Source organism: Rhinoraja longicauda, chromosome 3 (assembly GCF_053455715.1).
Source record: "Rhinoraja longicauda isolate Sanriku21f chromosome 3, sRhiLon1.1, whole genome shotgun sequence".
Taxonomy (NCBI): domain Eukaryota; kingdom Metazoa; phylum Chordata; class Chondrichthyes; order Rajiformes; family Arhynchobatidae; genus Rhinoraja; species Rhinoraja longicauda.
The window spans coordinates 85,705,590-85,731,282 of record NC_135955.1 but is presented as its reverse complement, the minus strand read 5'-3'; the positions used below and the strand labels follow the sequence as shown (position 1 = coordinate 85,731,282).

Genomic DNA, 25,693 nt, shown 5'->3' with positions numbered 1-25,693 from the left:
TTGTCTATTGAGACCTTTCTTCAGACTTCAGCCTCCACCCGAAATGTCACCCATTCCTTCCCTCCAGAGATCCTGCTTCCTGAGTTACTCCGGCATTTTGTGTCGACTTTCCATTTAAACCAGCTTCTGCAGTTCTTTCCTACACATAGAAAAGGAGGCATCTGTTGCAATGAGAAATAAAGATGACAATATTGCAGAAGAGGATGAGTAGAGGAGCGAGAGAGTAAGCAATGGGAGGGACGTTACAATGAAGGAGGTGGGGTGGGAATGTTTCCAGCTATGGATAGGAAGGGAAGTTCATTTTGATTTCAGCCCTGTGAGGGGTGGATTCTAAGCGGAGGTTCACAACTTGGTGGAGAGAGGAGTATCAGGGACTAATCTATCAGTCGTACAAATGGACTTTTGGATGAGCTAAGTGTATGCCTTAACAGGTTGTGGGTTTTTTTCCTGGGAAGAAAGTGTAGGTTTATGAGCACCATGAAAACTCTCAGAAGCTGGGGACGGAATATTTCCCATTGCTTGAATCCTATGCAGGTGTCTGGGACTTAAAGGTCGTTTAATCTTTTACCCTTCTTCTCGGCCTGAAACTTTGCACATTTCTTCTCTCCAGAGATGCTGCCTGTCCCGCTGAGTTACTACAGCATTTTGTGTCTATCTTCGGTGTAAACCAGCATCTGCAGTTCCTACCTGCACACCCAGTCTAATTCATCTCTTCTCATATAAGTTAACACACACTTGCCTTGTAAAGTATCATTGGAAGTGAGATCTTTGCCTCCTAGGTATTTTTCTGTAGCTGCAGCATGAATGAAGTCTTTATTGATTCCAGTGTATACCATTGAAATGGATTTTACCATTTGCTTCTTATGTGAATCTATTGTTTTGACACGGAATGCAGCACTCACATAGGTATGGGCATTCTAGAGATGGGAAAAATCAACAATGTTTTGTTTCATGAATATCAATGGCTTAAAGAATTGAAACGGCATGCAACGGCAGAAATGCTTTGGATAATGTCTTTAATGAGGCTATTGGAAAGTGATTCATGTAACTACACTCTTGACTCCGGTCCTTAGAATCAAATACAAACCCATTTTATTGATGAATGTCAACATCACGCTCCATGTTGAAGAGGTATTGTTGTGAAAAATAACTTTTTCATCAAAATATTAGGGTGGCATAATGGCGCAGCGGTAGAGTCGCTGCTTTACAGCGCCAGATACCCGGGCTCCATTCCGTCCACGGGTATTGGCTATGCTCGTTTGCACGTTCTCCCTGTGACAGTTCTCCGGGTGCTCCGGTTTCCTCCCACATCCCAAAGATGTGCAGGTTTGCAGGTTAATTGGCTTCTGTAAAAATGTCCCTAGAGTCTGAGATAGAACTAGTGAATCGATTGTTGGTCGGCACGGAATTGATGGGCAGAAGGGCCTCGTTCCACACTGTATCTCTAAATTTTAAATAAATAAACTTTATTTTAAATTATTTTGTCTTCAGTATCCACAGAACCTTCCTAATTTAATTGTGGGCATCGCCCGTTGAGTAAGAGTACTTTCACTTGTTTAAAAAATCCAAGTAAATGTATGGTGTGCCAAAGTACCCTTTCGGCTTTGATTTGGGGCAATTAGGAAGGTGCGACAATAAGGAATGAGAGAGTAGGAAATTCTTCAGCAAGGTTTGCTCTGCCTGATCAAGAGTCAAGAATGTTTAATTGTTCATGTATATCAAAAACACAAATAAATTCTTACTTGCAGCAGTTTAACAAACAGGCCTATAATTGCAATGCATACAAATAAATATAATAATCAAAAAATCAATTATTTAATAACCATAATAACAATGCAAAAAAAAATGGGCATCTACATGGAGCCATCTGAATGCAAATCGTATGAAAATGCTGAATGACTCCGACATTCAAAAACTATGAAAAACTAAATGCATTTTATGTTTTTTAAATCAATACATCAAAAACTTGGAATGCGATATGGGTATGTTTATCATGAGGATAGAAGGTCATAAGTGATAGGGGCAGAATTAGGCCATTTGGCCCATCAAGTCTACTCCACCATTCAATCACGGCTGATCTATCTCTCCCTCCCAACCCCATTCTCCTGCCTTCTTCCCATAACCCCTGACACCTGTACTAATCAAGAATCTTTCTATCTCTGCCTTACAAATATCCATTGACTTGGCCTCCACAACCTTCTGTGGCAAAAAAATCCACAGATTCACCACCCCCTGACTAAACAAATTCCTCATCTCCTTCCTAAAAGAATGTCCTTGAATTCTGAGGCTATGACCTCTAGTCCTAAACTCTCCCACTAGTGGAAACATCCTCTCCACATCCACTCTATCCAAGCCTTTCACTATTCTGTATCTTTCTATGAGGGTCCCCCCTCATTCTTCTAAACTCCAGCGAGTACAGGCCCAGTGCCGTCAAACGCTCATCATAGGTTAACCTACTCATTCCTGGGATCATTCTTGTAAACGTCCTCTGGACCCTCTCCAGGGCCAGCACATCCTTCCTCAGATCTGGTGTCCAAAATTGCTCACAATATTCCAAATGCAGCTTGACCAGCCCCTTATAGAGTCTCAATATTACATCCTTGTTTGTATTGTATTTATGGATCATCCCTTAATGCCTGAGTATATGGTGATAAGCCAAATTCAATGCTTGCCACTTCTTCAGTGCACATGGTGGACCAAATCATACTGACTTCAGCTGCGGACTGAGGTAAATCAGTTGTGCTTAATTTCTGTGGCTGTACATTGCAACACACAAAATCATAAACTCACCAGGAAGATATTCTGATAAATGGAAGAGCCATTTTCTCCTTTATTACACTTATCTCGATATTACAATTAATTTTTCCAAAGTATTTTTTTAAATATTCACCCTTTAAAATTATTTTAATCCCATTTAACTGATTATCAAAAATAGTTAAATTATTTTAAAAGTATTTAAAAAATGTTCAAGTATAAAAGACCTTTGGCAGGCTGATAGTACGATTACAATCAGCCTGTAGAAGGTCCCGACCCAAAACATCACCTATCCATTTTCTCCAGACGTGCTGCCTGACCCGATGAGTTACTCCAACATATTGTGTCTCTGATCTTCAGTAACTTGTGCGCAAGCACACCTAGGGCCTCTTGCCATTTAACAAATACTTTATTTTCTATTATGGGCTCTAAAATAGATAATCTTGCACTTTTCCAAACTTCAAAGCATGGCATTTATTCACAAAATGCTGGAGTAACACAGCAGGTGAGTTACTCCAGCATTTTGTGAATAAATCGATTTGTACCAGCATCTGCAGTTATTTTCTTATACTTCAAAGCATGGCAGTTGCACTGATTTTTTTCTTATCTCATTCAAGTAGGGTTTTCTTAATTTGCATTTACTGGTTTTCTTAATTCACGCAGCAAAAATTATGCAGCTAAAAAATAATAAAAATAACTGAAATTCTCTTTACCTGATTTCGCAGCATAACCTTATACGATCTCATTGATTCTCCCGTGCTCAGCTTTGGAATTTCCACGTATAAGAGAATCTTAATGGAGTAAACAAAACAGGTTGCAAACGTTCTTTATCGCTCGAGTCAATAATCGCCTCAACACTGTATAATATATCTAAAGGATGTATCTAAATGATATATTGCAACAGGAATGTGAAAGAATGAACAAACATTTAAATATTTCAAATCTGAAAATACGCATGTAAACTTTCTCAGACAGATTTTCTGTATTGCTGACAAATTGCAAGCATTCAATAGATATCACAGGCAAGAGGCTTAAGATTAATATAAAGACTAATATTAATCAACTTTCAGAAAATTATTTAGAGTCATAGAGTGATACAGTGTGGAAACAGGCCCATCGGCCCAAATTGCCCACACTGGCCAACATGTCCCATCTGCACTAGTTCCACCTGCGTGCGCTTGGTCCATATCCCTCCAAACCTGTCCTATCCATGTACCTGTCTAACTGTTTCTTAAAAGTTGGGACAGTCCCAGCCTCAACTACCTCCTCTGGCAACTTGTTTCATACACCCACCACCCATTGTATGAAATGTTAGAATTGTATCTGCTTTAATCACTTCCATTGGCAATATTATATCATAACATTATATCATCAAAAATATTCTGACCAGGAGCTCTATATAACTTTATTCAGCAGCTGTCTAAAAAAAATAATAATTCTAGAACCTTAAACTTTTGTCTTCCGTCCTCAATTCACCTACTTCACAAGAGACTCTGTGCATCTATCTGATCTATTCCTCTTATGATTTTATACACCTCTATAAGAATATCCCCCCCCCCCATCCTCCTGCCCTCCAAGGAATAGAGTCCCAGGCTACTCAACTCCTCCCTATCTAGAGCTTTTAAAGTGTTTGGTTAATTTAAAATGGTGATATAACTGAAGTTACAATGGGGACAAACGGCCACAGGCAGGTCACAGAAACTCACCTTTCCTTGCATGTTGACATTGAGAAAATCCACTAAATTGTAAGTGCTCATTTCAGCAACATCTGCGACAGTTACTCTGGCTCCGGCAGCTTCAAAGACCACAAATACATCGGACACAAACTCACGGTGCCGCCATTTCATCATCAAATTTCCAGCCCATCCACCGGCCTATTAAGATGAAACAAGAAAAAGTGTCATACTTAATGTCTGTAGAATTCTCAGAATAACGCTGATAGTTTCAGGTCACTGCCATCATCAAGTACACTTGTAATCTAAAATTCAAGTCCAAGTTCAAATTCAAGAAATTGCCCGTATAAATTCATTATTTTTTCATTGGTTGGAGTAAATCACATTAGGTGAATTATTTGCTCCAATAGATTTCATAGCCAACATTGCCTCAAGAAAGGTTTGGCCAACCAAATGCAAATTGGAGGAACAGCACCTCATATTTTGCTGGGGCAGCTTACAACCCAGTGATATATTGATTTCTCTGACTTCAAGTAACCCCTGCATCTCCTCTCTCTCCGTCCCTGCCCCACCCAAGTCATCGTGGTAGTGTCAAAATCGTCTTGTTGAGTCTCATTGCCTGTAACTCATTTTCACCTAGCCCATAGCTAACAATGGCCTGTTTCCTTTATCATCGTTACTTTTTTTGCAGATCTTTCATTCGTTTGTTCTACATCTCTCGACATCACCATACACTTGTAATCTAAAATTCAAGTCCAAGTTCAAATTCAAGAAATTGCCCGTATAAATTCATTATTTTTTCATTGGTTGGAGTAAATCACGTTAGGTGAATTATTTGCTCCAATAGATTTCATAGCCAACATCATAGCCCGAATCTGAAGAAGGTTCTCAACCTAAAACGTCACCCATTTCTTTTTCTCCAGAAATGCTGTCTGACCCACTGAGTTATTCCTGCATTTTATGTCTATCTGAAGAAATACTATGTTCCTAGTCCTTATGCCACCCTTTTTGCTTAAAACCATCATTCCCTTTCTCATTTAATTATTCCTGACTTACACTTTTGTGTCCATTTTAGGTAAAATACCTTTTGTTTTAGAGACTCTAGTTTTAAAGAGAAAAAAAAAGAACCTATGCACTTTCCTAAATAAGACTTTTGTCGCTGATAGTTTTAGATCACTTCCATCATCAAGTACACTTGTAACCTAAAGTTTAAGTGTAAGTTCCAGTTCAAGAAAGTCCACTTGTTTTAAATTGGCTGGTGGCACGGTGGCGCAGTGGTAGAGTTGCTGCCTTACAGCTCTTCCAGCGCCGCAGACGTGAATTTGATCCCAACCACGGGGGCTGTCTGTACCGTGTTTGTACGTTCTCCCCGTGACCACACCATGTGAGTTTTCTCCGAGATCTTCGGTTTCCTCCCACACTCCAAAGAGGTACTGTTTTGTAGGTAATTGGCTTGGTATAAGTATAAATTGTCCCTAGTGTGTGTAGGATAGCGATAATGTGCAGAGATCTCTGGTCGGGGCAGACTTGTTAGGCCAAAGAGCATGTTTCTGCGCTGTAGCACTGAACTAAACTAAAATAAACTAAATCACATTAGGTGGATTATTCCCTGCATTCGATTTCATAGTCAACATTGCGTCAAGAAATGTTTGGCCAATTGGTAAAATACCAATAGATTTGTTTTGTAACTCTAGATTTAAAGAGAGAGGGAAAAAAAGAACCTATTCACTTTTGTCACTGTGCATTTAAAGCAAAAGGAAAAATAAATTAAGATTATGATCACAGCAACTTCAGAACAATAGACAGTTTTTTTCTACAGAGATAAAATGCAGAAACAAAGAAAAATATTTTCTAACTACTAAGAAATCCAAAGGATTGCAAAGAATGAAATAACAATTAGTGTCCATTGGGTGGGGGCCAATTGCAACACTATTAGCAGGAACTGGGGAGAGTAGTTTGGGAACAGCTATTATTGGGTACATTCATTAGTGGTAGGAACAGAATTAGGCCATTCGGCCCATCAAGTCTACTCCGCCATTCAATCATGGCTGATCTATCGCTCCTTCTCAACCCCATTCTCCTGCCTTCTCCCTATAACCCCTGACTCTGACACCCGTACTGATCAAGAACCTATCAATTTCCACCTTGAAAATATCTATTAACTTGGCTTCCACAACCTTCTGTGGCAATGAATTCCACAGACTCACCAGCTTCTGACTAGAGAAATTCCTCTTCATCTCCATTCTAAAAGTCCGTCCTTTTATTCTGAGATAAGCAAGTCCACATCTGAGATGTGGGAAGATAAGACAAAAAGTGCTGGAGCAACTCAGCAGGTCAGGCAGCATCTCTGGAGAAAAGGGATGGGTAACATTCTGGGTCAGGACCCTTCTTCAGAGTCAACACATCAGATTCTGAAGAAGAGTTCCGACCCGAAACGTCACCCATCCTTTTTCTCCAGAGATGCTGCCTGTCCCGCTGAGTTACTCCAGCACTTTGTGTCTATCTTCCGTATAAACCAGCATCTGCAGTTCCTTTCTACACATTCTGAGATGGGGGTGTCGTTTAGAGGCCAGTTGGTCAGAATTAGGACCAACATATTCCTGTGAGGAAGACAGAAAAGGATGGCAAGGTTTGGGTATGGTGGATGACAAGAGATGTTGCAAATTCAGTCAAAAAGAAAAAGGAAATATATATAATGTTTAGGTGAGTTCACCCATTCATCAGTGAGACAAAAAGGTAGACACAAAAAGCTGGAGTAACTCAGCAGAACAGGCAGCATCTTCTGGAGAGAAGGAATGGGTGGCGTTTTGGGTCGAGACCCCCATTCTTCAGATCCTCCCGAAAAGTCACCCATTCCTTCTCTCCAGAGATGCTGCCTGTCCCCGCTGAGTTACTCCAGCTTTTTGTGTCTTCCTTGAGTTTAAACCAGCATCTGCAGCTAGACAAGGTCATCTTGAAGATTCCAAATAGATCAGAAGATGATCAAACGTTCAGAGTTGGAGAAAATAAAAACAAGTGAACAAAATGAATCGTAGAATTATGGCACACGCAAGGAGAAATTGGACGTTGCAACCAAGAGAAATGAAACATTTGGTCTCAATTGTACTGACCAAAAAGAATCAGCTTTCACCTTTTGAGACAAGGAGTGGGATAAGGAGACAGACAAAAGTAAATAATTAATTTTGAATTTATCATTGGTTGTTTGAAAGATGCACAAATATTGAGCATTCAGTACGATTTGGTGATTAGTTGCTAAACCATACACTGTTTATTCCACAGATTCACAACTCTCTGGGTGAAAAAGCTTTTCCTCATCTCAGTCCTAAATGTCCTACCCCACGTTCTTAAACTGTGGCCCCTGGTTCTGGACTCCCCCCAACATCGGGAACATTTTATCATGCATCTAGCCTGTCCAATCCCTTAAGAATTTTATATGTTTCTATAAGGTCCCCTCTCATCCTTCTAAATTCCAGTGAATACAAGCCCAGTCGACTCATTCTTTCATCATATGTCAGTCCCGCCATCCCGGGAATTAACCAGGTGAATCTACGCTGCACTCCCATGCCAAAATAAAACAGGGCAACTCTGATTGCATGAAGGTGCTTGAGAGGGACAAATTAGAAAAATAGACAGTGTAAAAAGCCTGACAGATGCAATCTGGGCAGAAAAACAGGTCATGAAAATTTGTTAAATCGTCGGGAGATTGGTGCTCCAAAGATACTCTGAAAGTAGAGCCAAACATTAATTAATCTCCTGCTAATGTAACTTGCTAATTCAACATCCGTGACCAACTTACAAAGGATGAGCATCCTTGTCGAAAATATAAATACCCTGACAAAACCAATACTTACATTTCTCACTGGCCTGCTAGCAATTTTCAGCAGGTGACTTGCTATAACGTTGTAGGATGGTGACTGGGCAGAATATTGTTTCAAGTAGTCAATCAGTGAATTCAGGCTGACATTGGAGGACACTTTCAAGCCACTTGGTTCCATTGTGACCACGTAAAGGTCAGGGATTCCTTTCACATCAATTAAAACTTTGTAAGGTCCATCTTTCTTGAAAACACCTAGAAGAAAATTATCAGAACGCACATTTATTCTTAACTCTTTGAAATGGTTTGGCCTTTCAGAAAAATTATGATGGGGATAGGGTCTTCAAAAAATAAATAAATAAAGAGGCAGAAATCTGTGGGCCGTTTGGAATGCCGTTTGGATAATTGACCGTATCTGTTTCTTCATGATCAAAAAGGCTTTTGGCACATTGGCCTTCGTCAATCAGAGTAATGAGTATTAAAGTTGGAAGGTCATGTTGCAGTTGTCTCAGACATTGGTGAGGCTGCATTTAGAGTATTAAGATCAGTTCTGGGCACCATGCTATAGGAAAGATGCTGTCAAGCTGGAAAGGGTACAGAGAAGATTTACGAGGATGTTGCCAGGACTGGAGGGTCGGAACTATAAGGAAAGGTTGAGTAAGCTGGGACACTATTCCTTGGAGCGCAGGAGGTTGAGGGGTGATCTTATAGAAGTGTATAGAATCATGCCCAAAGTAGGTGAATCAAGAACCAGAGGACATAAGTTTAAGGTGAAGGGAACGATTCAATAGAAATCTAAGGGGTAACGTTTTCACGCAAAGGGTGGTGGGTGTATGGAGCAAGCTGCCAGAGGAGGTAGTTGAGGCAGGGACTATCCCATCATTTAAGAAACAATTAGCCAGGTACTTGGATAGGACAGGGGATAGGTAGAATGAGTGTAGCTGGGACACGTTGGCCGGTGTGGGCAAGTTGGGTAGAAGGGCCTGTTTCCACACTGCATGACTCTATGCTTTATTAAGTGGAAACCATGTCACAGGACTGTGGTCGGGATGCTGAGAGAAACTTGTCTTTAGCATTTTGAGGCTTTTCCAGACTGGTCAGCCATCTTGCTAGTCAAGAATCAAGAGTGTTTTATTGTCATATGTCTCGATAATGGAACAATGAGATTCTTACTTGCAGCAGCACAACAGACATTATAGCAAGTATATGTAGAGTGGTATAATATGAATAGCTTTAGAAAACAAACATTTTTCACCTCGAAAAAATCTGCTTACAGACAGTTCACTGGAACTGTCAGTATAGCTTCAAAGAAAGGACTTGCGTTTATATGATAAAATGCTGGAGTTGTTGGAAACTAGAATCATATATGTGGTTCATACTCATCAAGATAGACACAAAATGCTGGAGTAACTCAGCGGAACAGGCAGCATCACTGGAAAGAAGTAATGGGTGACATTTTGGGTCGAGACCCTCCTTCAGACCAGAAACGTCACCCATTCCTTCTCTCCAGGGATGCTGCATGTCCCGCTGAGTTACTCCAGCATTTTGGATCTATCTTCGATTTAAACCAGCATCTGCAGTTCTTTCCTAAACAAAGATTTTAAGTAAGTTGGGTAACATTCCTGACGGTGTACACTGTACTTGGTCCTAGGGGGAAAAGACAGACTTGTCGGACAGAATGGCTTCTCCACATTTGCTTCGGTGAAAAGTGTCAACCAGGAGTACAAATTGCACAACAGGTCCTGCTACTGCCTCTCAGCTCTCCAATTTTGGAGAATCCAAGCATCTCCAGTTCTGTCCCTGTGGAATTTACACATTCACCTGGAGCCACAAAGGTTTCTAATAGTTGCTCTCGTTTCCTTACACATCCCAAGGACACGCTGATCGTTCGGTTATTTAGATACTGTAAATGGCCTCTTCCATAGTAGGGTTGAGTGTAAGCAGTTGCTGGGAGAACCAGGGAGAAAATGATGCAAAGGGACATAAGTGGGAGAAAGTGCCACGATTGAATGGTGGAGTAGACTTGATGGCCTAATTCTGCTCCTATCACTTATGAACTTATGAAATATGAATCTTGGGAATGCATCCAGAGCAGATACAGATCCAGTGGGCGAAGAGGCTTCCTCTGTGTTGTTAGAGGAAGCCTCTTGGCAGAGAAACACTTGCTGATATTTTGTCTACAGTATGTTTTTTTTCTTTGGGGCAGTAAATTATGGGCAGAAACAAAAGTACAAACTTTAGTAAAGACAGAGTTATAGTTTTGTTTCCGTCTACTCAGATACCTTTGGCAGTGTCTCCGTGAACAAGTTTGACGGCTTCATCACAATGCTCTCGTATTAACAGATACAGGTCTGTGAGCGAGGTGGGTTGGTACCATTTTATCTCTTTGTTTGAGAAAAGCAGGCCGGCTGTGTTCACCGCTGCACCAATACAACGTCCACATGTCTTCAAATGGCCCCGCTTACAGAGTTTCATTGTCTTGGAACAAAGCTTCATATCCTTGAAACACAAATGCACACAATAAAAACATATTTTAAACTGTAGAAGCTGTGAGTTTTTATGATACTCCTTTCATTACTTCAAGGAACCTGCGGTGCAGCAGTAGAGTTGCTGCCTTATAGTGCAAGAGACCCGGGCTCGATCTTGACTACGGGTGCTGTCTATACGGAGTTTGTACGTTCTACACGTGACGGTGTGGGTTTTCCCCGGGAGCTCCAGTTTCCTCCCACATTTCCAAAAGATGAACATGTTTGTAGACTAATTGGCTTTGGTAAAACAAATATATCCCCAGTGTATAGGAAAGTGTTAGTGTACGAGGACCGGTGGTCGGCGCAGACACAGTGGGCCAAAGGGCCTGTTTCTGTGCTGTATCTCGAAACTAATGCTAAACTAAACTAAAAATCACTAGGACTGATTTGGCTGTTCCAAATTCTGGACAAGAGGGTCAGTTTTGTCAAAAAAATGCCTTGGTATAGAAAACGACTTTTCAATTATGACATCTCAGTATATGCGTCTCAAAATGAATTGCATATAAATGTCAAGTCAAGAGTGTTTTAATGTCATATGTCCCAGATAGAACAATGAAATTCTTACTTGCAGCAGCACAACAGAATATGGAAACATAGTACACTGTAAACAATATAATTAATGAGCAAAAAGTTTAGTGCACATACATATGTACACATAAAAAACTAACAAACAATAATAGTGCAATAACAATACAATACGATGGAATTTTATTTATCCCAGGAAGGAAATTGATCTGCCAACAGTCATAACACACAAGATCCATGAAACATGAAATTAAAATGACGAGTGGAAAGGGTTGGGGATGTGCAAAGATTTTTTTGGGGGGGGGAGTAGGGAAGTCTAGGAGTTCTCTCTCCTCCCCACGACAGAAGGAGGAGGAGTTGTACAGTTTGATAGCCAGTGGGATAAAGGATCTCCTGTGGCATTCTGTGCTGCATTCTTGGTGGAACCAGTCTGTCGCAGAAGGTCGATCAGTATAACAATAATAGTCTATGTAGTTCAGAGCTTATTTGGAGGTTGTAGTGTAATGGTTGTAATGTAGTGGTTTCTACCTCAATATCGACAAAGAATCCTTTTTGCCAGTTGTTTGAATCCTTTACAAAAGACTTCATGGCATCTAGAATAGGACGATACCCTAGATTTATGAGAGAGATAACAAGTTAGCAAAATGAATTGGCAGTCCAATTAGAGTCTGATAGTGTGTTTTATTTTCATTCCAATGTTACAAGTGGAAGAAATTGAACTTGTAGACTAAAGATCGGAAATAGTTTGATCTAAAGAGCAGCAATTCCACTGACCTACATTGTAATTGTTACTTCCCCACTAATTTGTACATCCCAAGTAATGAGACAAGGTGCTGAAGTAATTCAGCGGTTCAGGCAGCATCACTGGAAGACATGGACGTGCAACATTTCCAGTAGGGACCCTTCCCCACACTAATTGAAGTGAAGGGGGAGAAAGCTGAGAAAAAAGGTGGGGTGGGATGGGATGTTTGGCAAGTGACAGGTTAATACAGGTGAGGGAGGTTTTATTGGTAGTGTTCCAGCACTTTGGATCTTTTCTTGTAAGCCAGCATCTGCAATTTGTTGTGTCCACTTGTACATCCCATTCACTTGTGCCTCATCTAACCTCTACTGTCTGCAAAACATGTCATTTGAATCACTGTACTGATCTGAAGTGCAGGAAAATAACTGCAGATGCTGGTACAAATCGAAGGTATCACAAAATGCTGGAGTAACTCAGCAGGTCAGGCAGCATCTCTGGAGAGAAGGAACGGGTGACGTTTCGGATCGAGACTACTCCAGCATTTTGTGATACCTACTGATCTGAAGTTCTCAGTTGTGCAATTAGTTTAGTTTAGTTTACAGAAACAGGCCCTTTGGCCCACTGAGTCCGCGCCGACCAGTGATTCCTGCACACTAACACTATCCTAAACACTAGGGACTATTACATTTTTACTGAAGATCTCAGAGAAAACCCACGCAGGTCACGTGGAGAACGTACAAACTCTGTACAGAAAGCACCCGTAGTCGGGATCGAACCTGCAGAAAGCGCTGTAAGGCAGCAACTCCACCGCTACCATGATGAAGAGTTGTTTTGAACACAAGTGGTTACAGATTTGGAGAGATCTTTGCTGACGCGCTTCACAACATGCAATATCAGCTCAAGGGCAGAGTGAGACACAAGGGCCAGGGCCACCGACAGTACCAAGAAGCTAGTTTAGTCCAGGACACATCAGGTGAAGCAGTCTTCTAGCACAAATTCAAAAATATTGAGGTCAATGAAATTTTTAACGCAAATTGTTTTTTGTCTGGTTTGCAAAAAAGCCAGTTGAATCGGCCAAACACATTCTGCCAAATCATTGACTACTCTACCAACCTGTACATCTGCAGACATTGCCATCAAAGTTATCCTCCACTTCCTGCAAACTAGGATTTGCGTCATTCTTCAAAAGCCTGGAGAAGAAAAATGGAACAATAAAACACACAAAAAATAAACCCAGGAGCAAATTCAACATGTACCAAATCAAACAGTTAGTAATAGAATCATAGAGTCTAACGGCGTGGAAACAGGCCCTTCTACTCAACTTGCCCACAGCGGGCAACATGTCCCACCTGCCTGCGTTTGGCCCATATGTTGTTGTTGAGGGTAATGGTTGACAACTGTATGTCAGGTTGGAGGCCAGTGTCTAGTGGAGTACCCCAAGGATCTGTGTTGGGTCCACTGTTGTTTGTCATTTATATTAATGATCTGGATGATGGTGTGGCAAATTGGATTAGTAAGTATGCAGATGATACTAAGATAGGTGGTGTAGTTAATAATGAAGTATATTTTCAAAGTCTACAGAGAGACTTGGGCCTATTGGAAGGGTGGGCTGAAAGATGGCAGATGGAGTTTAATGCTGATAAGTGTGAGGTGCTGCATTTTGGTAGGACAAATCAAAATAGGACGTACAGGGTAAATGGTAGGGAATTGAGGAATGCAGTGGAACAGAGGGATCTGGGAATAACTGTGCATTGTTCCCTGAAGGTGGAATCTCATGTGGATAGGGTGGTGAAGAAGGCGTTTGGTATGCTTGCCTTTATAAATCAGAGCATCGAATATAGAAGTTGGGATGTAATGTTGAAATTGTACAGGGCATTGGTGAGGCCGAATCTGGAGTATGGTGTGCGGTTCTGGTCGCCAAATTATAGGAAGGATGTCGACAAAATGGAGAGGGTACAGAGGAGATTTACTAGAATGTTGCCTGGGTTTCAGCACTTAAGCTACAGAGAGAGGTTGAACAGGTTGGGTCTTTATTCTTTGGAGCGTAGAAGGTTGAGGGGGGACTTGATAGAGGTTTTTAAAATTTTAAGAGGGACGGACAGAGTTGACGTGGGTAGGCTTTTCCCTTTGAGAGTGGGGAAGATTCCAACAAGGGGACATAACTTCAGAATTAAGGGACAAAGGTTTAGGGGTAACATGACGGGTAACTTCTTTACTCAGAGGATGGTGGCTGTATGGAATAAGCTTCCGGTGGAAGTGGTGGAGGCAGGCTCGATTTTATTATTTAAGAGTAAATTGGATAGGTATATGGATGGGAGGGGATTGGAGGGTTATGGTCTGAGAGCAGGTAGATGAGACTAGGTCAGAGAAAGTGGTCGGTGTGGACTGGTAGGGCCGAACGGGCCTGTTTCCGTGCTGTAATTGTTATATGGTTATATGGTTATTGAACCTCTGTCTGTCCTGTTACATCCTTCACTACCAGTTACCCAAGCCTTACCTCCAGTGTCTCCACCCATTGATACATTCATAAAATATATCAATTATTTGGATGAGGGAACACATGCTATATGTTGAAGTCTGTTAACTGTGATTGATAGTTGAAAGGAGGATGCAAAGTGGCTTCAAAGTGAATTTACTAGAGAGTAAAGTTACTGGAGAATATTGTGAGGGATAGGTTATACAGGCATTTGGATGGGCATAGTCAACATGGTTTTGTACGTGGGAGGTTGTGTCTCACAAATCTGATTGATACCTTTGAAGACGTGACCAAAAAGGTCGATGAGGGCAGAGCTGTAGATGTTGTGCACATGGATTTCAGTAAGGTGTTCGACAAGGTTCCGCATGGTAGGCTGCGCTGGAAAGTTAGATCTCATAGGATCCATGGAGAGATAGCTGAAAGGATAGCAAATTGGCTCCATGGAAGGAAGCAGAGGGTGATGGTGAAAGGTTGCTTCTCGGACTGGAGGCCTGTGACTAGTGGTGTGCCTCAGGGTTCGGTGCTGGGCCCGTTATTGTTTGTCATCTACATCAATAATTTTTCCCTAATCCAATATATATCACAGTAAATCAACTTCCCAATGCACCGTCACATGTTCTTCCTGTGCATTCACCCGAAGACCTTAAACCATCCTCCTCTCAGGGTGGCACGGTGGCGCAGCGGTAGAGTTGCTGCCTCACAGCGCCAGAGACCCAGGTTCGATCCTGACTGCAGGTGCTGTCTGTATGGAGTTTGTACATTCTCCCCGTGAGAGGAAGAAGATTGGACTTTATTGCCTACCATCACAGTGCGGAATGTGGAATCCGCTGTGGTGGATGTTTATGCTAAATTATATGCAGTTGTGTGTCTTGTTTTTTTTTTAGCATGGCTGTATAGTAATTCGAATTTCACTGTACCTTAACTGGTACACGTGACAATAAACTGACCTTGAAACGTTGACCTGCATGGGTTTTCTCCTGGATCTCCGGTTTCCAAAGACGTGCAGGTTTGGAGGTTAATTGGCTTGGTAAAATTGGAAATTGTCCCGTGTGTGTGGGATTGTGTTAATGTGCAGAGATCGCTGGTTGGCACAGACTCGGTGGGCCGAAGGGCATGTTTCCCCGCTATATCTCGAAACTAAATTAAGCTACAATTTCTGTATCATGTGCTTTCAAAAAGGATAACATCGCATAAGGAAGTCAATTGTCAACAAGGGAAAACTGCTGAGGCCAGTGTTGAAGAAAACAAAGTGCAAGTAAAAGCTGTTTGCCTAGATAAAACATCACAAGAATAGCTTTTAGGGATGTTAGTATGCAGATAATTGTAAATATTTGCACAGTAAGCAGCAGAGAAACCAATAGTGACACTATCTTCGGTTTAATAATAGCAAATGGAGGAGTTATATCAGGCAACAGCTTATCTTCCACCAGAATATTGTTACGGGAAGAACATTATGATACCAGAACCATTCAAGTGGACCACTGTCCGATAATGGATTCAACTATTTGAGTTGCAACGGGGCAATAAGTCGGGTTTACAGTGTAGGAAACTAAAAAAATATTATATTCAAACATCCATCCAAACCTTTAGAGGCAACTAATGACTGCATTCAGGGAAGCTTTCCAGTGCTAATCCAATTCCCCAAATCAGATTTTCCACACTAACATACAAAATAAATATAAGAAATCTTACACCAATGATCATACACCAAACCAAGAATTACACCTTAGTTTACCACCAATATTAACTGCACGAATAAGATCTGATATGAGCACCAAACTTACATTACAACTTACAAACGTAGACTCCAAAGACGTACAGGTATGTAGGTTAATTGGCTGGGTAAATGTAAAAATTGTCCCTAGTGGGTGTAGGATAGTGTTAATGTGCGGGGATCGCTGGGCGGCACGGACTTGGAGGGCCGAAAAGGCCTGTTTCCGGCTGTATATATATGATATGATATGATATGATCAAGAAGAATGTACGGCTACACTTGCCCATGCAAAAGATGCAAACAATTAGTCTGGACCAGAAAACAGTGGTGGCAAGCTCAGCTTGCAATTTGAAATCTGATATTGATTGGTTACTTGCAAGTCAGTAGTACTAATGGATTTGAGGTAATATGGGCTGATGGTTAGAATTTAGTCATAACTTCACAATATAGCAGAATAAGCTTGAGAGATTGAAAGATAAACTCCTGATCTCACATTCTTTGTACCTTGGGATATGCTTGGTAGCCCCTTCTATTTATTTCCTTTTAAAGGGCAGCACGGTGGCTCAGCGGTAGAGTTGTTGCCTTACTGAGCTTGCAGCGCCAGAGAACCAGGTTTGATCCTTGCTACGGGTGCTGTCTGTACGGAGTTTGTACATTCTCCCCATGACCTGCGTGGGTTTTCTCTGAAATCTTCAGTTTCCTCCCACACTCCAAAGACGTACACGTTTGTGGGTTAATTGGCTTGGTAAATGTAAAAATTGTCCCGAGTGTGTGTAGGATAGTGTTAATGTGCGGGGATCGCTGGTCGGTGCGGACTCGGTGGGCCAAAGGACCTGTTTCCTCACTGTATCTCTAAACTAAACTAAAAGCTGAAAAGTCTTGTTTCCTAACCTCTCCTCAGAACTCAACCTGAAGTAAAGAATTAGGCTGTTCTCTGTAATATGTCCAGGAATTTGATTGTTTCCTGACCAGAAAGGAAAACGAAATGTGATCAATAACAAATGAATATAATCAATAAATTAAATTTGCGACCAGCTGCTCGCAGAAATTTGGATTATATAGAACAAAATTTCAAGTGCATCCAGGTCACCATTCACTTATTTTTGGCTCCTTACACATGTAGCGCAACTGTTATACTTAAACCATACCGTAAATAACTTGATTTTTGTAAAAAAAAAGTTGTGCATGAAACAGCACTAATGCTATTATAAGTTCTTTGACCGTAACCGCATGGAAAATTGCCCAAAGTCTATAATGACATACGATAGGAAGTTTTAAAAGATTTTAAAATATTTCTGATGGTTTATTGGTCAATAAAGAAACATTCTAGCATTTCAAATGTAATTGTAATGATATGCAAAAATTCCTGCAACATTCCATGCTTAGTTGAGGCAATGGGTGCTTTTCAACATGTTAGTCAGAGGCCAAAAAAAAATCTTCAGCTCAAGATTTAGATGTGTCAAATTCTAAACAGAAATACGAGCACAGTTTCACCACAAAACAGGGACTTTATATTGCATAGACACAAAATGCTGGAGTAACTCAACAGGACAGGCAGCATCTCTGGAGAGAAGAAACGGGTGTCGTTTTGGGTCGGGACATCAGTCTGAAGAAGAGTCTCGACCCGATACGCCATTTTGCATCTATCTTCGACTTAAACCAGCATCTGCAGTTCTTTCCTACACACTTTATTTTGCATGGTTTCAAGGAACATGAGATCCTGGCACCTAATACTACGCAAACCTTTCTATGCATTACGATAGAGCGGAGGTGCAGAACCTGGCGGACTGGTGCTCGGATAACAACCTGTCCCTAAATACCACCAAGACCAAGGAGCTGATCATCAACTTCCGTAGGTCACATAACGGGGAATATGCCCCGATCTCTATCAATGGGGTCAGTGTGGAGAGAGTGTCCAGCTTCAAGTTTCTGGGCACTCACATTTCGGAGGACCTAACATGGTCCAATAACACTGCTGCGCTGGTCAAGAAGGCACAACAAAGACTGTTCTACTTAAGAACACTGAAAAAGTCTGGTCTACCCCAACAGCTGCTGACGACCTTCTACCGCTGCACCATAGAGAGCATCCTAACGCATGGAATCCCTGTGTGGTACCTCAGCTGCACGGAGGCAGAAAGGAAAGCTCTACAGCGGGTAGTCCATAGAGCTCAGAGGGCCATCGGAACACAGCTACCAGACTTGGAGGGCATCTACAACACACGATGCCTCAGAAAAGCCACCAGCATCCACAAAGACTCTTCACACCCCTGCAACAGTCTGTTCGAACTCCTTCCATCGGGCAGACGATACAAGGCCTTCTATGCCCGCACCTCCAGACTCAGGAACAGCTTCATCCCCAGGGCCATAGCTGCTATGAACCGGTCCTGCTGAGCCGGATGGCCACAACGCATAGATCAACTTGCACTTTACCCTGTCCAAAACTGTTATAACTGTTCGTTTCGTTGGGTTGCTGCTGTCTAAATTACCTAAATTAGTGCATCGTATGGGAGGCGCATTCCCAATCTCGTTGTACCCCTGGGTACAATGACAATAAAGATATATTGTATTGTATTGTATTGTATTGTATAAAAGCTACTTTTCATCTAGATTTTGCAAGCATTATTCAAATGCTTAGTATTAAATTAACCTTTTCAAACATTTAGCCTTTCTACTTTTAGGGAAATGTTTAGCTTAGTTTAGTTTAGTTTATTGTCACGTGTACCGAGGTAAGGTGAAAAGCTTTTGTTGCGTGCTAACCAGTCAGCGGAAAGACAATACATGATTACAATCTAGCCATTCTCAGTGTACAGGTTCATGATAAGGGAATAACATTTAGTGCAAGGTAAAGCCAGTAAAGTTCGATCAAAGATAGTTCGAGCATCACTAAAGAGGTAGATAGTCGTTCAGCACTGCTCTCTGGTTGTGATAGGACGGTTCACTTGCCTGATAACAAGCTGGGAAGAAACTGTCCCTGAATCTGGAGGTGTGCGTTTTCACACTTATCTAAATCCAGAGTAGAGATGGCACTGGGATTTAGTTTAGTTTAGTTTAATGTCACGTGTACCGAGGTACAGCGAAAAGCCTTTGTTGCGGGATAACCAGTCGGCGGAAAGACAATACATGACTACAATCTAGCCATTGATAGTGTACAGGCACATGATAAGAGAATAACGTTTAGTGCAAGATAAACCCAGTAAAGTCCGATCAAAGACAGTCCAAGGGTCTCCAATGAGGCAGAAAGTAGTTTCAGTTTAGTTTATTGTTTACCACTGAAGCCAATTCTACCATAGCATAAACTAGTTGACCATTTCACCGATCACATCTGCTCAGTCTGCCAAGGCCTGCTGGATCTTCTGGTTGCTAACCATTTTAACGCCTCTTCTCATTTTCCAGACTGACCTGTCTCTCCTGAGCCTTCTCCATCGCCAAGTAAGGCAACCCACAAACTGGAGGAACAGCGCACCATATTCCGTTGGGTCGCTTAGAACCTAATGGTATGAACAATGGATTCTCCAATTCTAGGTAATTAGCTACAAACAACCCCTTTCCCTTCGCCCTCCCCCTCCTCCCCTCTCTCCAATGTGCCCCACCTGGATTTGCACCCATTTCTCCCCTACCCCCTCTCCCCATCTTTCCTCTGGCTTCACAGTTCGCACTTCTATTTTTATGTCACACTTGTTGTCCTTTTAATCTCTAACCTTTGTTGAACCATTTGCCGATCAAAAACCCTCACCTCTGTATCACTTATCACTTACCAGGCTTTGTCCTGCCCCCACCTCATTTCCAGCTTCCCTTCCCCACCACTACAATCAGTCTGAAGAAGGGCTGTGATCTAAAACGTCACCAATCCATGTTTCCCAGAGATGCTGCGTGACCCACTGAGATACTCCACCAGTTTGTGCCTTGTCTTGTAAATCAGCATCTGCAGTTCCTTGTGTCTGCCATTCAAAAAGGCCGATCTTCTATCTGAATATAACTTTCCTGCCCTGTCCCCACTTTAGATTAGACCAACATGCAGAAATCAATGGACCTCTGATTAAATACAATCAACGATTTAGCCTGCAGAGAATGGGGAAGAAAATTCCAAAAATTCAACACTATGAGGGAAGACATTACTTCTCATCCCTATTTAAAAGGGAAAAGTCTTTACCTTGAGATTTCTTTACACAATGGCTATCAGAGTGTAGTGGTCTCAGAATGTGTGCTTGAGTGAGGGGAAATTATTAGTTAAACATCAATTATTGACAAGACCCTGGAGTCTATGCCCAAGGAAGAAATAACCAGTCATTCACAGAAGCTTAATGCAACTGAACCAAGTCAGCATGGATTTAGGAAAGAGAAAGCACGTCTGACAAATCTGCTAGAGATCTTCAAGGATATAACAAGCAAAGTTGACAGAGGGCATCTTGCAGATGCACAGCATTTCCAGAAGGCATTTCATGGCAACTGGTAGAGGAACTCAGCGAGTCTACATTTTGAGTCGAGACGAAGTCTAAAGAAGGGTCCCAACCTGAAACATCAGACTTGCTGAGTTTAATTTGTGCTCGTTAATTCTGCATATACCCTTCCAGGTCTCATAAGAATTTTGAACATTTCAATAAGATAACCTCTCATGGATGTGAACTTGCAAGTTAAGGCCAGCAGAGCCTCAGTGCGTAATATTTATTATATCAGTTCATAAGGTCATTAGTTCTCAGTGCAGAGTTAGGCCATTCGGCCCATCAAGTTTACTCCGCCGTTCAATCGTGGCTGACCTATCTTTCCCTATCTTTCCCTATCCACCCCATCCTCCTGCCTTTGCCCCACAACCCCTGACACCCTTACTAATCAAGAAACTGTCAATCTCCGCCTTAAAAACATCATTTAATTTGGTCTCCACAGCCATCTGTAGCATAGTTATTCATAGTTATTCGGTTAACTATGCTTAATAAGAAAGTCGATTTCATGTAGTAAAAATTGCTTTGATGACCGACCAAACCATGAAGGGTAATTGAAGTCACGCAAGTGGAATATACTTAAATACATACCGAAAATATTTTGTACCTACCCGTACATCTGCATGACAAAACCTGGACTGCAATATCCACATTGGCTTCCATTGTAATCAGCCAGCCGCTGCTGGATTGGGTGTAAACCGTTCTTTACAGACCCCAGTGCCTCTATAGTGGTGACATTATGGTTCTTTAGTGACAGCAAGGATGCGATCGGGAGCAAACACTGAAAAATTCAATAATATGACATAATATATAGTTTAGAAATAAATCCACATGAAATGTTTAAAAAAATGTACAACATTTATTATTTGCATCCTAATATTTATGGCTGGAGTGCACCATGCATAGAAATCAAACCCAGATCTGAAAACTCACAAAGCAGTTTTTAAGCCCATCCAGAGTGGGCCGCACCGTGGCACAGTGACTGAGCTGCTGCCTCACAGCGCTAGAGACCCGGGTTCGATCCCAACCTCGGGTGCTGTCTGTGTGGAGTTTGCACGCTCTCCCTGTGACCCCGTGGGTTTTCAACCAGGCGTCTTGGTTTCCTCCCACATCCCTCAGCGGGTTTGTAGGTTGATTGGCCTCTGTAAATTGCCCCTAGTGAGTAGTGGGATAACTCGTGTGAACGGGTGGTCAATGGTCGTCGATGGCCAGTAGGCCTGAAGACCAGTTTCCTTGCTGTATCTCTAAACTAAACTAAACAAAACAGTTGTCATAGTTTTACAGCATGGAAACAGGCCCCTCGTCCCAACCTATCTATACCGACAAAGTTGTCAAGATAAGTAGTCCCACCTGCCTTCACCTGGTCCATAGGAGGCCACACCTTTCCTATCCACGTACCTGTCCAAGTGTCTTTTAAATGTCTTAATTGTAGCTACCTTTATCTCTTCCTCTGTCAGCTCTTCCCCAATATGCACCACCTTCTTTTGTGTGAAAAATGTACCCCTCAGTTCTTTTTAAATCTTTCTCCTCTCACCTTAAAATTATGCCTCTAGTTTGAGACTCCCTACCCTGGGGAAAAGACCTATTCACCTTATGTATGCCCTTTATGGTTTTATAAACCTCTTTAAGGTTATCCCTCAACCTCCTACACTCTAGGATAAACAATCAAGACTATGTTCCAAGAAGGGTCTCAGCCCGAAACGTCACCCAGAGATGCTGCCTGTCCCGCTGAGTTATTCCAGCTTTTTGTGTCTAAGACTATTTAGTCTCTCCTTATAACACAAAGCATCCAGACGCAGTAACATCCTTGTAAATCTATTTTACACCTTAATACAGTTCTCAATTTTCTCCCCACCCTGCTTCATTCACTCCCCTATTAGATTCCATTTCTAACCAATGCATGATTACACAGGATGATGGAATTGATCAGGAACATGGAGGACAGGCACAAATATCACCCCACTTCTCTTCATGGTAACATGCATAGTACTGAATTTGTTAGCCTCCACAATACAGCTCCATCAATAAACATCAAGGGCATGCTTGGGGCCTACGGTGCCTAAGCTCCCATTTCCCTGTGTTTTTGCTCATTAATGAATGGTGGCTTCACAGTTAACGGGCAGTCATTGAAGCAGCTGGCGTACAACAAGCCACTGTTTCAACAAAAAGATAAAAGAACACAGAAAGTAAAGTCAGAGGATGTTTTCACAAAGGGGGCATTGATCCGAGCAAGATTTATTTTTGTAAATAAAAATATGCAGAACTCCACAACTCAAAAAACAGAAGAGGCTGGGGAAACATTTTGCATTTAAGAAAGCACATTTTAATTTACAAAAATAAAAATATATATATTATTCAGATTCTTAACAGTGACTTGAAAATTCTAGATTAAAAATTAAAGAGCAGCATTTTCTCTTTGTGTTTAACCTTTATAACGCAGTGCGTCAGGTACAAATTAAAGTAATATGTATATTGTTATTGCATATGTATATAAACATAGCACAAAAAGTAAGGAAATTTGTGTTTGGTAGATTATTTCTTTGTTGTAACAATGCTTCTTGGCAATAAATCTTATACCGTTGGAAAGCCTGTTTATTTCCCTTTTAAATGGTGCCACATTTGTAAGGAACATGCATTTGTGGGATGAGCAGCAGAGCTGAGTATGTGGGTTGCGCCCATGAAAAATCTGCCAAATCTTCTCTGCCAATGCCAAACAGCTTATTCTGCCATTGACTCTTGTTCGGTGTTGTTTGGTGGATTGGATGATTGAAGTCTGAAGAAACAAGACATATTGGCAATTTAACAATTTATTCATTTAATAAACAGGAGCCTCAGTAGCGTGTGGAAGAACCATACACAGCCACAACAGCCTGGCACCTCCTCCTCATGCTGGTCACCAGCCTGGTCACACACTGTTGTGGGATGGCATCCCATTCTTCAACCAGCATTTGTCGCAAGTCAGCCAACGTGGTTGTGTTGGTCACTCTGGCACGAACAGCACGCCCAAGCTGATCCCACAAGTGTTCATTGGGGTTGAGGTCAGGACTGCTGGCAGGCCATTCCATCCTCTCCACTCCCAAATTCTGGAGATAGTCTCTGAGAAACCCTGCTCTGTGGGGGCGAGCATTGTCATCTTGGAGGATAGAGTTCGGTCCCAGACTGTGGAGATATGGGATTGCCACTGGTTGCAGAATCTCATCTCGATATCTCTCTGCTTTGAGATTGCCTCCAATGATGACAAGCCTCGTTTTTCCAGTGAGGGAGATGTCGCCCACACCATCACACTGCCTCCACCAAAAGATGTTACTCTATCGGTGCAGCAATCAGCATAGCGTTCTCCGCGTCTTCTCCACACTTTGACCCTTTGATCCAACTGCCGTAGGCAGAATCTGGACTCATCGCTGAACATAACGTTCCTCCACATGTTCAGGTTCCAGTGCACGTGTTGCCGACACCAGCGCAAACGGGCCTGATGGTGAAGGGCAGTCATGGCAGGCCTCCTGGCAGCCCTATGAGACCGGAGATCGGCTGCGTGCAGTCTGTTCCGAATTGTCTGGGCAGAGAGCCGTCGGCCATATCGTCCTGCAAACCTTGACTGCAAACCTGTAGAAGACAGCCTACGGTTCCTAAGTGCTGACAGGGTGAGGAAACGGTCTTCTTCGGGTGTCGTCTTCTTGGGACGCCCACTTCGCGGCCTGTCTCTGACATCCCCCATTATATGGAACTTGGCCTTCACTTTGGAGATGGTACTAGGGCTCACTCCAAATAATGCCGCAACTTGGTTTTGCGGAATACCAGCTTGAAGTTGCCCTATCGCACGGGCCCTATCCAGATCAGTCAAACGTGGCATGTCGATTCTTGGAGCAGACACCTACTGACCACTGTAGCAGGGCCCATGCTCGCAGATGCTGCCAATCAGGTGCCAATCAGGCACCTGATTGTCAGCACCTGGGGGTACCAGAAGCTCAAAACAAGAGTCAATAGCAACAGCAGAATAAGCTGTTTGGCATTGGCAGAGAAGATTTGGCAAATTTTTCATGGGCGCAACCCATATACTCAGCTCTGCTGCTCATCCCACAAATGCATGTTCCTTACAAATGTGGCACCATTTAAAAGGGAAATAAACAGGCTTTCCAACGGTATAAGATTTATTGCCAAGAAGCATTGTTACAACAAAGAAATAATCTACCAAACACAAATCTCCTTACTTTTTGTGCTATGTTTACTTCCCAGTGCACTACTAATTATCTCCCTCAATACAACTTTCATCAGACAGAATGCTCATGCTCACTACCTATAACACCACAAATAATTGCACTGTTGCACGAAAGCAATGATTTCTGTTGTAAACAAATCTATTCCATATAAATTATTTATAATAAATGTCACCAGTCGAAGGATTCGAAAAATGAATTTTGCATCAATGTAATCAATTCTAGACATTTTCAAGAGTGTTTAACTCTTGGAACACCAGAACCTTTTTCCCCCCATTTTCAGTTCAATGGAATCACAAACTCATTATTGTTCCATGGCTTTTTCAAGATCACCAAGTTGTCACTTAACCTCCAAAATGGCCTACTTTACACTTAATGGGGATATTAATTGCAGCAGCTTGTATGCCATGCGTAACTGTTCCAACAGGGAGGCATGGTGGCGCAGCGGTAGAGTTGCTGCCTTACAGCGCCAGAGACCTGGATTCGATCCTGACAACGGGTGCTGTCTGTACGGAGTTTGTACATTCTCCCCGTGACCTGCATGGGTTTTCTCCAGGATCTCCAGTTTCCTCACACCTGTACCCCAAAGACGTACAGGCGTCTAGGTTAATTGGCTTGGTATAATTGTGAATTGTTGCAAGTGTGTAGGATAGGGTTAGTGTGCGGGGATCGCTGGTTGGCACGGACTCGATGGGCGAAGCAGCTTGTTTACGCGCGGTATCTCTCAACTAAACCAAAATTAAAGGTAGAAAACGTAAGCAAGAGGGGATTGAATTCATACAATTGGTCGCAACTGAACTTGAATAAGTGCTTAGAT

The 25,693-nt window shown here is 42.1% G+C and overlaps 1 protein-coding gene across 3 annotated transcripts in view; it reads right to left on the bottom strand.

Annotated features, from left to right (window-relative positions):
- LOC144592141 (xanthine dehydrogenase/oxidase-like) overlaps positions 1 to 25,693 on the bottom strand; it is a 113,385-nt gene that overhangs the window by 57,815 nt on the left and 29,877 nt on the right. For all 3 annotated transcript variants that reach the window (XM_078396558.1, XM_078396557.1, XM_078396556.1), the window contains exons 4-11: positions 21,274 to 21,443; positions 13,150 to 13,226; positions 11,823 to 11,905; positions 10,524 to 10,740; positions 8,279 to 8,496; positions 4,461 to 4,628; positions 3,468 to 3,545; positions 740 to 917 (exon numbers count right to left, since the gene is read on the bottom strand). In XM_078396558.1, the coding sequence (XP_078252684.1) occupies positions 740 to 917; positions 3,468 to 3,545; positions 4,461 to 4,628; positions 8,279 to 8,496; positions 10,524 to 10,740; positions 11,823 to 11,905; positions 13,150 to 13,226; positions 21,274 to 21,443 (1,189 nt within the window). The remainder of the gene's footprint in view (positions 1 to 739; positions 918 to 3,467; positions 3,546 to 4,460; positions 4,629 to 8,278; positions 8,497 to 10,523; positions 10,741 to 11,822; positions 11,906 to 13,149; positions 13,227 to 21,273; positions 21,444 to 25,693) is intronic.